At 41.8% G+C, this 11,777-nt stretch overlaps 1 protein-coding gene across 1 annotated transcript; it reads left to right on the forward strand.

Moving 5' to 3' along the window:
• Positions 1–1,315: 1,315 nt before the first annotated feature.
• Positions 1,316–7,394, forward strand: LOC133915880 (kinesin-like protein KIN-12C). Its single transcript, XM_062359255.1, has 15 exons — positions 1,316–1,887; positions 1,997–2,140; positions 2,230–2,313; positions 2,399–2,524; positions 2,607–2,660; positions 2,768–2,821; positions 2,908–3,000; positions 3,791–3,886; positions 4,056–4,204; positions 4,439–4,585; positions 4,666–4,795; positions 4,864–5,793; positions 5,863–5,961; positions 6,039–6,800; positions 6,892–7,394. Exons 1-15 carry the CDS (start codon positions 1,618–1,620, stop codon positions 7,141–7,143), a joined length of 3,390 nt encoding a protein of 1,129 aa, XP_062215239.1. The 5' UTR covers positions 1,316–1,617; the 3' UTR covers positions 7,144–7,394.
• The last annotated feature ends 4,383 nt before the right edge of the window (positions 7,395–11,777 follow it).

Genomic DNA, 11,777 nt, shown 5'->3' on the forward strand with positions numbered 1-11,777 from the left:
TTTGGATAGGATGATCTAATTTTCTGTTTAATTGGAATGGATGAGATGAGCGAGTTTTTTGTTTGATTAGTGAGATTAAAGTGGATAGGAGAGCCAATCTTCTGTTTAGTTAGTGGGATTAGATTGGATAGAATGATCCATTTATATTTATATGCATTCCATCAGCATTTGGATGAATTTGTGCATGTTTGAATTTGTTTAAATTCAAACTGAATTAAAAAAATAATATCACATGAAATGATAAAAAAACATATAAAATAGAGTATTACAAAGGAACTCACTTTTTCATCAAATAACCTAGGGTATTGTAAATATTTTTATAAATTAGTACATCATATGAGAAGAATATTAGTAAATTTTCCTAGACTTTTAGGAATTTATTTGAGGCGTTAAAAATTAATAGAATTTACAAAAGTAGGCTGCTTTGGAGAATTTTAATTAAATATTGGCTTATGCATTTTGGATAAAACTAATTAAAACGTGTTTCTAATGAGCTCTAATTTGCTTATAAAAATATTTAGATTTCTTGGACCACTCTTATACTTCTAAATAAAATTGAGAGTTAAATAAAAAAAAATCATAAACGCATAGTACGAGAGCGCGGATGAGCACCAAAACTGGATAGCTCGGTCCAGTTGATTTGGCAGGAATCAGCTCATCTAGGATCTTGAGGGAATATTCCTCCATCCTAGCCGCCCTATCCAATCTATTCAGCAAATCAATACCAAGAAAACTAGATAACCATCTCTCGGATGGGTTTATCCATCAAATAAAAAAAACCCGTAATAGTTTGATAATACTGGTATATGTTGTACGGTTAGGTTGTGATAATTCTACTTAAATCTAAAATCAGGTTCTACACTAGCTTTGGATTGCTAAAAAAAGTGGGACAGAGGATTCTCTTTGAAATAAATAAGAGATGATTCCTCTCATGCCACTACAAATTTGCCCAATCCTTTATATGTCATCGTAAATCCCTTATGCTATTGGTTTGTAAAATTTGAAGCATAATTCAATGACTGATATGAGGTAAAATTTGAAGCATAATTCAATGACTGATATGAGGTAAAATTTGAAATACTAAAGAAGCTAAAGTATGAAGAAAAAACGGGTACAAAAATCGAATCAGTTAAAGCAAATCACAAACGACCCGGGCGCCAGCTAGCTTTCACTGGGTATCCGACACATGGGCGCGTGCTTGCGTTCCAGCATTTGGCCTTTCCGCACGCACCAGCACCGCTCAACGCCTAGTTACGGTCCGGTAACCCTGCGGACCAGTGCACGCTACCATCAACCAGCCCACATGGCCCGCCCCACGACCGTCCATCGCTGATCGTCCCGTCGGATCGAGCCGAGCGCATCCCACTCGTTTTCCTCCCGTTCCCCCAGCGGCGCGGCGCACCGCACCCCGCCGCATGCCCGTTTCAAAAGTTTTCGAATTAATTTGAACGGATAGTTCCTCGGAGACACACACCCACAGATTACAAGCAGGCGTCGGATCCCGTCTCGTCTTCCTTCTTTCCTCCTCTCGATTTCGTTCTCCGTGCGCTTGATTCTGCGAGCGGATCGGCGTCTCGCCGTGGTACGCAGCAGAAGCAGAAGCAGCAGCAAGAAGCGATGGAGATGCTGCGGCGGAACCTGAAGCGGCAGGCATCGCGCTCCTTCTCCGCTCTGGCCGCCGCCTCCTCCCCGCGTGCCGCCGACGACCAGGAGAACCTCCACCCCAACCTCGCCTCGCCGCCGGCGTCCCCCGCCAAGAACTCCTCGGCGACGGACCGGTCGCTGCGCCCGAAGCACCCGACTGGTACCGGGGCCGCCGCTCCGCCGACGGCCGCCATCGAGGAGGAGCATGCCGCTGCGCCATCGGACGAGGAGTCCTCCGTCAAGGTAAGGATCTGCTGCAATTGGCTCACCGGATTCGCCTTCCTCCAAGGGTAGTTTGAGATCTTCTCGCTAGGGGTTGCGAGCTTTCCGTGATTTGTGGTGACGCGCGCAGGTGGTCGTGAGGGTACGGCCGACGGTGAGCCGGCCGGTGGACGGCAAGGATCTGTGGTTCGTGCGCAAGACCGCCCCGGACTCCGTCGCCGTCGGTGACCGGTCCTTCGCGGTGAATGGCGTCCTCGATGACAGGGCCTCCCAAGTAAGCAAGCTAACCCCATTACTGTGTGGAGATTGCCCAAGTGTGAGCGATCTTGAGCGAATTCTTTGAATCTTGGTGGTCATTGGCAGACGGATGCGTTTGATCTGCTGGGACTGCCCATGATCGAGAGTTCACTGGCCGGATTCAACACTTCCCTCGTTTGCTACGGCCAGGTACTGCTGATCCAACGAGTCGTTTTCGTGCTCTCTGCTTCTCTGTTCCTGTTGCTGAGCTTGTTTATGTGCTGAATACTACTAGAGTGGAACGGGGAAGACATACACCATGTGGGGGCCTCTCGCCGCCATGGTGGACAGCGTCTCCGACCACGCTGACCTGGGCGTCGTGCCTCGCGTCTTCCAGAATCTCTTCTCCCAAATCCAAAGTGTAAGGCAATTCTTCACCTGCCTTGCGTTCCATTATATCCTGCGAATGATCGTTGGCTTGATGTTGCTCTTTCCCGGTGCAGAGGCAAGAGAGTTCACCGGAGACAAGCTACCAATGGCGGTGCTCGTTCCTCGAGGTGTGTAGTATTCTGTTTGTCTCAACTGAAATGAAAACGTCTTCATATGGTTTTCAGAACTGAAATGATAAATGAATTATATTTTTCGCTCTTCAAACTTCTTGCAGGTTCATAATGAGCAGATTAATGACCTGTTGGATCCATCTCAACGCGATCTTCATGTATATTTTTCGTCCAGAAACTTATTCTGCATTTTGCAATTGCTGTTGGTTTTATGCTAATATCTTATCCAACTTCATTCTTTCAGATACGAGAGAATGCTGGCAATGGCATCCATGTCGAAAACTTGACTGATGAGTATGTGTCAACGGTAGAGGACGTCAATCAGATTCTGATGAAGGTATAAGCAGCAATGGCTTCCAATTTTTCATGCCGTTTGCTCTCTGCTTATGCACAGTCAATGCTCTAATAAGGACGTTGTTGCTTGAATCTGGAAGTTTATCTCACAAAAGAAAATAACCAGATACTAGAAGCACACATCTAGTTAGTAATATGAAAAAACATTAAGAATTTTCCAAATTATCGTTGGTTGATTTGATTATTCATATTTATCTGAAGCAGACTTTGGGCACTCATAATGTGGTTTAGATAAACTTTTCTATGCTTTCATAAAGGTTATGCTTGGAGAATAGAGTAATCCAACATTACTATTTCAAATTATGATTATGCTTTTGTACTGACTACTTTGAGCTATAAGATTAACACAAACACGTTGCCTTTTATTTTCTCTTATCTTCTTGAGCTGGAATTTTTTCATCTCTATATTGTTGTGGAATAAATTAAGACCTCACGCCTCCTGTAGCCCCACACTACATTTGGAATATAAAAGATTGCCTTGATAACAAAATGCATTTAGTTTGTATTCAGTACGTGCGCCATGATCTGTCAAAACTGCTATTTTATGCTGCATTTGCTGTAATAACTAAAGTGACTTCAGTATTTTGTTTGCCATAGTTCTAGTGTTATTTTGCCTACTGTTGACTAGTATGTTTTGCGAGGATGCTTCTCTTGATTAGTCATTTTTCCCAGGATACTTCTCTTGATTAGGCTTTTTTTTTTGTGCTTCTCTAGATTAGTCTTTTTTCCAATAATAGTTCTCTTCATTAATCTGAGCTTGTTTTCCTTTACAGGGACTATCAAACAGAAAAGTTGGCACCACTAGCATGAATTTGAAAAGTTCACGTTCTCATGTGATATTCACCTGCGTCATTGAAGCATGGAGCAAGGTAAACACCTTTTCTTCTGTTGTTTCTTGATCTTTTGATTGCTTATAGTAGTAGCCACGCCCTTGTTAAAGCCTTTGTGAAGCTCGTTATACGGCTCTCTTATTTTATTCTGTTTTGAAGTTTTTGTCAGTTGTTTAGCAGATATTACATTCTTCAACTCATTTTATAGGGATTTTCTTCAAATGGCATTCGCACTTCAAGAACTAGCAGAATTACCTTTGTTGATCTTGCTGGCCCTGAAAATGATGAACTCGATGGTGCAGCAAAGCATTGTACAAGAGAGGAAAGACATGTTAAGAAGTCCCTCTCAAGGCTTGGGTATGTAAATTTATATAACAGCTTTTTCAGTCAAATTGATGACCTCATGAGCATCTTACATTTTTTTCTTTAATAACTTGATTCATTCTTAAAGTTAGTCATACAAATACACCAATGCATGTTCTTAGTCATACCAATAAACCATACAGCATGCATTGAATGATAGAGATATACTCTGCAGTAAGAACAAAATATATAGGAAAGCATAATCCTGACAGCATATCGTTGTTTCAGGAAACTAGTCAATATTCTTTCAGAGGCACCAGAGTCCCGTAAAGTTGACTTGCCTTATGAGCAGTCTCGTTTGACTCATGTCCTGAAGGATACGCTAGGTGGCAACTCAAGGGTTACATTTTTATGTTCCATTTCTTCAGAGCACAGGTACTATGTGTTCTTGTATTTCTTTTGTGCCTTTTACATTTTCTTGGGTTGACATGTGCATCTGTACCTGGGAAATGCAGATGCAGATCTGGAACTTTAAGTACACTAAGATTTGGTGAGCGAGCAAAGCTCATGCCAAATAAAGCTGTGATAAATGAGATATCAGAAGATGATGTTAATGGTTTGAGCGATCAGATACGTCAGTTAAAGGTACTACCTCTGAAGCACATAGAAGTGACAACAATTTACACTCTTGCTAATTATTTAATAACTTGCAGGATGAGCTCATAAGAACAAAGTCTGGAGGCACCACAACTTGCAGGGCTGGATACTTCAGTGCACAAAATGCTCGTGAAAGCTTGCATAATTTGCGAGTGAGCCTCAATCGCTCTCTAATCTTGCCTCACATAGAAGTTGATTCAGAGGAAGAAATGGATCTGGATGAAGAGGATGTGCAAGAACTGCGTGATCAAATTAACAAGCTTCACTCTTCATCTGAAGATACTTTTGAGGACTTCATGGATGCAGAGAGTGGGGATGACACTCCTTGCTCCAAGGGGAATACAAAAACAAGTGAAGAAGATGATCAGCCTATCATAGATGATTTTGAAGGTCCACGACAGGAAGAACACAAAGATGTGGCTAACAATACAAATGCTGATGAAGACCTCCTTTCCGACAGGAAATCTAATCTATCAATTGGTGCCTCCCCACGACTGTCACTAATGAAAGATCCTACATTGTGCTGTTCTCCAAAGATCCACAACAAGGCAAGAAAGAGCATCACCTCACTAGGGCTATCACCAAGCAAGCTTAGAGTATCTGACAGCCCAGGTGATAGAAATGTTGAAGCATGTAGAAATAGTGCAGTTCGTTCCTCTCTACAATCAAGCAAGCTTAGCCCCACTGATTCGTTGGCTGCAAGTCTCCAAAGGGGCTTGCACATTATAGAGTACCACCAACAGAATCCAGCCCCACGGAAATCATTTGTTGGCCTTTCATTTGAACATTTCGCACTAAATCCCCGTCAGTCAATAGCAAAAGTCAGTTCAGCTGTTCAGACGCTTGAGGACCAAGGAACCATCCTTTGTTCATCCTGCAAGAAACCAATGAATACAAATGGGGACGAGACAGAAAAAATAAATTCAGACAAGATTGTGTTGGCCCTAGGTGCCACATCTAATGAATCAGCTACTGCTTCGTTTAAGGTATGTAAAGTTATTGGATTGGACTTCTTTTCAAAACTTATCGTCTACTTACATATTTAATTCGGACAGGGCGACAACAACACTAAAGCAATTGCATCGAAGAGAGAGACTGAGCTTGAAGCTTTATGTGAAGAACAGGCAGCAAAGATTAAGGAGCTGAGCATTTTGGTATGTACAGTGATCAATCAAATATTCTTCAGACAGTGATTTCCCTTTCCTTCACATTTTCCACTGTTAAATTGCAGGTTGACCAATATAGGAAGGGCTCAGAAGATGGTCCAGATTTAAATGGTATGACACCTGCAGAAGAACTAAGTAATGAAGGCAAGAAATCTGAACAATGTGATGATAGTAAGGTGTCAGTCAATGAGAATAAGAGGGAGGCACTTCTTTCTGAAATCGAGAGTCTGAAGGAGCAACTAAAACACCAAACTAACATGTCAACAAATGGTAGCCTTCTCGATCAGATAAGGAATGGCAGCACAGACCAGGAGTATGAACTAGACAAAGAAAGACAGAAATGGATGGAGTCTGAGAGCAAATGGATCTCCCTCACTGAAGAGTTGAGGGTTGATCTAGAATCAAACCGGATGCATGCAGAGAATACTGAGATGGAGCTCTGGAATGAGAAGAAGTGCACAGCAGAGCTGGATGACGCTCTCCAACGAGCGATGTACGGTCATGCCAGGATGATTGAGCATTATGTTGAGCTCCAGGAGTTGTACAACGATCTTCTCAAGAAGCACCGCCGAGTGATGGAAACGATCTCGGAGGTGAAGAGGGCAGCTGCCAAAGCAGGCAGGAAGGGCTGCGGGACTGCTTTTGCTGCTGCGCTTGCCGCGGAGCTTTCCACCGTGAGGATCGACCGAGAAAAGGAGAGGGCGCAGCTGAAAGAGCAGAACAGAAGGCTCCGTATTCAGCTCCGCGACACTGCTGAAGCAGTTCATGCTGCTGGAGAACTACTTGTGAGATTGAGAGAAGCTGAGGAAGCATCTACACAAGAAAAGGTTAGGTGAAACTTCAAAGCAGTGTTGAATTTTATTGTAGTATGGTACTACAACAGCACCACACTCAATTGGGTACTTTGCCTTTGTGCAGGAGAGGAGCGCAGCTTTACTCCAAGAGAGCGAGAAGCTCAAGAAGCAGTTGGAGAAGCTGAGGAAGAAGCACGAGATGGAGTTGGAGACGATGAAGGTGCACCTTGCGGAGAGCCGGCTGCCGGACTCGGCGTTGGGACACTTCTACCGACACGAGAAGGAGGAGACGCCGGAGTACGCATGCGATGCTCCGTCGACGCACGACGACGACGATCAATCTTGGCGGGCTGCGTTTACATCTTCATACGAGTGAATGAAGTTACCTGATTGCTTGGGAGTTGAGACCTGTCAACTGAGCCTGGTTGACAATTAGGAAATGGGAATTTCTTCGACCTTTTTTCTACTGGTTGACAATTCATATGCCCTCTGACTGGGCGAAAATTCTTATATACTGTTGTAAGGGAATATGTATTTGAATTGTATTTTTGAGTTTACAGATAGTCTTGGGTCTCTGTGCGTACCGAATAATCAGGGGGTTGAATCTGAAGAGCAAATTTCTGAGCACATTTCTTTATACTATTACTCATTATTAGTTACTTGATGGTCTGAGTACATCTCTTGCAAGCTTAAACATAATTTTATTGCATTCATCACCACCGTTGTTAGTCAGACTAAAATTCAAACGTACATGTCACGAATGTTAATTCATCAAAATGTTGCCTCCACTCGAAGAACTTGATGCAAAAGCTGGAGCAGTGAGGATGTTCAGCCTAAAAAAAGAAAATCAAAGGGGCACATAAGCAAGAGAATTGTTGGATTGTGATCCAAATTCTTGTTGAGCTAGACAAAGGACGCCTTCGATCCATATTTCGAAACAGTCCGTATTAGACTAGAGTCGTATGTGTCCACCCCTATAAATATATCTTGTAAGCTGCAAGAAGAGCCAAGACGTTCATTGTAATCCCCTGTATTATACACATCCCTGATATAGTGAAGATCGCCGATTGACGCTCGTGGTTTTTTCTCGAAAGAGTTTTCCACGTAAAAATCGTGTCTCGTATTCGATCCTGTCGTGCTTTATTTCTAACAAGTGGTACCAGAGCCGGATTAAACACACGAGCACAAGAAAAAATAGATCGGTTTTGTTCTTCACCGAATCGATTCGCCGCACCTCTTCGTCTGGTTCGTTGCCGTCTCTCTAGATTCGTCGAATTCGCGACCCTCTCGGCCAAATCCAGCAGCCGCCGTCGTCGTCCGTTTTTCCTGCCTTCACACAATTCGACGTCGCGCAACCGGACGCCATCTGTTGATCGCTGTCCAAGACATCGACGACATCCAAGATCAGTACACGTCGACTGCGCCGATCCACACGTCGCCTGGTTTCCTCATCAGAACCATCCTCACGGAGTTCAAAACGCGAGTTACTGAACTCTCACGTGAAAAAGGAAAAGCGGATCAAGTCCCGAGGACTAGTTGTACTGGCTGCTCTCACGTGAAGAAAAAGGTGCGTGTTGTTCCGTTGCCTGTGGAGGAGAAAAGCAAAACTACACATCAATTCCCAAGGAGATTCTCTTTCCAATTGGTTCCTGCTTCGTGCACACCAGAATTTCTACCAGGAGATTGGTTTTGGCTTCATTGCTAAGCGTACACGAAGCGTACCAGGACTTCTTCAGTTTATTGCTTGCTACACACAGGCTGTACCAGAAGCGCTGCAGATTATTTTGTGCTGATTATTCTTCGCCATGGCTTCTATGAAATATGATATTCCGCTGCTAGATCATGATACAAGATTTTCTCTATGGCAAGTAAAGATGCGAGCTATTCTTGCGCACACTGATCTGGATGATGCGCTTGATAATTTTGAAAACAAAGATCAAAAGTCTTGGTCCGATAAAGAAAAGAGAAAGGATCGTAAGGCTTTGTCACAAATTCATCTTCATTTATCAAAAAATATTTTGCAGGAGGTTTTGCAGGAGAAAACCGCTGATGCTTTATGGCTAAAGCTGGAATCGATCTGCATGTCTAAGGATCTGACCAGTAAAATACATCTGAAGATGAAGTTGTTCACGCACAAATTACAGGAGGGTGGTTCTGTGTTGAATCATCTTTCGGTCTTTAAGGAGATCGTTGCTGACCTATAGTCTATGGAGATAAAATATGATGATGAGGATTTGAGTCTTATTCTTTTGTGCTCATTACCTACTTCTTTTGCAAACTTCAGAGATACCATATTATACAGTCATGATACACTAACTTTGAAAGAAGTTTATGAGGCCTTGCATGCCAAGGAAAAGATGAAACAGATGGTGTCTACTGATGGCTCTACTTCCAATGGAGAAGGTTTGATTGTGCGTGGCAGGACAAAGGAGAAGAATTCGCATAATAGCCAAAGAGATAAAAGTTCGAACGGTTACAGGAGTCGTTCAAAGTCCAGAGGAAAAGAAAAATTCTGCAGGTATTGCAAGAAAAATAATCATGACATATTTGAATGTTACAAGTTGAAGAATAAAGAAAAGAGAAAAGGTAAATCTAATGAAGAAGGTAAAACATCTGTTGCTGCTTCCGATAATAGTTCTGATGGAGAGACTCTCGTTGCTTTTGCTGGATGTGCTAGTAGTGGTGATGAATGTATTATTGACTCTGCTGCATCTTTTCATATATGCATACATAGAGATTGGTTCACCACTTATAATTCTGTTTAAAATGCTGGTTCTGTTATGATGGGTGATGACAACCCATGTCCAATTGTTGGAATTGGATCAATTATGATAAAGATGCATGATGGTATTGTTAGAACCTTGACAGATGTGAGGCATGTTCCAGGTATGAAAAGGAACCTTGTTTCTTTGAGTACTCTTGATAATAAAGGGTATGATTGGTCAGGTGGAGATGGTATTTTGAAGGTGAAAAAAGGTTCTCTTATTGTAATGAAAGGTGATTTGAAATCTGCCAATTTATATCATCTCCGAGGCACTACAATCACAGGTGATGCCGCTGTAAGTTCACATTCATTATCAGATTCTGATGCTACTAATCTTTGGCATATGCGTCTTGGGCATATGAGTGAACTTGGTTTGGCAGAATTGAGCAAGAGAGGTCTTCTTGATAGACATAGTATTGGCAAGCTGAAATTTTGTGAGCATTGTATTTTTGGCAAGCATAAGAGGGTGAAATTCAACACTTCAGTTCATACAACAGAAGGTATTCTTGATTATGTGCATTCTGATTTATGGGGACCATCTCGTAGGTCTTCACTAGGTGGTTCTCGTTATATGTTAACTATTATTGATGATTACTCGAGAAGAGTTTGGCCTTATTTCTTGAAGCATAAATCAGAAGCATTTAAAGCATTTAAAGAGTGGAAGGTTATGGTTGAAAGGCAAACTGAAAAGAAGGTAAAGAAGCTTCGCACTGATAATGGGATGGAATTCTGTTCTGATGAGTTTGATTCATATTGTAAGTCTGAAGGTATTGTGAGACACTACACTGTTCCTGGTACTCCACAACAAAACGGTGTAGCTGAGCGTATGAACAAAACTATCATCTCGAGGGCCCGTTGAATGTTGTCTAATGCAGGTATGCATAGACGTTTTTGGGCTGAAGCCGCTTCCACTGCTTGCTATCTTATTAATCGATCACCCAACATTGCTATTGATAAGAAAACTCCAATTGAGGTATGGTCTGGTTCTCCAGCTAATTATTCAGAATTGAGAGTTTTTGGTTGTCCTGCTTATGCTCATGTTGATAATGGTAAATTGGAGCCTAGAGCTGTTAAATGCATATTTCTGGGTTATAAATCTGGTGTTAAAGGTTATAAATTGTAGAATCCTGCAACACAAAAGGTGGTGATTAGCAGGAATGTTGTCTTTAATGAATCTGCTATGTTGTCAAATGCTCCTGTTCAGAGTCAGCAGAGTTCTAGCGTGCAGGTGGAGCATTTTATTAATGCAGAAAGTACACCAGATACCGTTGTCCAAGATACACCTATTGCTGAAAATTTATTTATTCATCATGATGCATCTAGTGCTCCACCTCCTTCATCCATTATGCAGCCTACACAACATTCTATTGCAGTTGATAGGCCTAGAAGGCAAATTAATCCACCTAAGAGGTTAATTGAGGAGTGTAATATTGCTGCTTATGCTCTGAGTTGTGTAGAAGAAGTTGAAGGTAATGCAGAACCTTCTAATTACAATGAGGCTATTACTTCTGCTGATTGCAATAATTGAATGACTGCAATGCAAGATGAGATTGAGTCACTTGAAAAGAATGGTACTTGGGATTTAGTCAAATTGCCAAAAGAGAAGAAGCATGTTCGTTGCAAATGGATTTTCAAAAGAAAGGAGGGTATTTCTCCTAATGAAGCAGCAAGGTATAAAGCAAGATTGGTTGCTAAAGGCTATAGCCAGATTCCAGGTATTGATTATAATGACGTCTTCTCCCCTGTTGTGAAGCATAGTTTTATTCGCACTTTACTCAGTATTGTTGCTATGCGTGATTATGAACTTGAGCAATTAGATGTTAAAACTGCATTCTTACATGGGGAGTTAGATGAAGATATTTATATGGATCAACCTGAAGGTTTTGTTATTCCTGGAAAAGAAGACTTTGTCTGTAAATTAAAGAAATCTCTTTATGGTTTGAAGCAGTCTCCTAGACAGTGGTACAAGAGGTTTGACTCATTTATGCTCTCTAATGGTTTTAAGCGTTCTAATTATGATAGCTGTGTCTATTTGAAGACTGTTAATAGTTCAGCTATTTATTTGCTTCTCTATGTCGATGATATGTTGATTACTGCAAAGGATAAATCAGAAATAGCCAAATTGAAATCACAGTTGAGTAATGAATTTGAGATGAAGGATTTAGGTGCAGCAAAGAAAATTCTTGGCATGGAGATCATTAGAAACAGGAAAGCTGGCAAGTTATATCTTAGTCAGCAAGGTTATA

Source organism: Phragmites australis, chromosome 4 (genome assembly GCF_958298935.1).
Source record: "Phragmites australis chromosome 4, lpPhrAust1.1, whole genome shotgun sequence".
NCBI classification, from domain to species: domain Eukaryota; kingdom Viridiplantae; phylum Streptophyta; class Magnoliopsida; order Poales; family Poaceae; genus Phragmites; species Phragmites australis.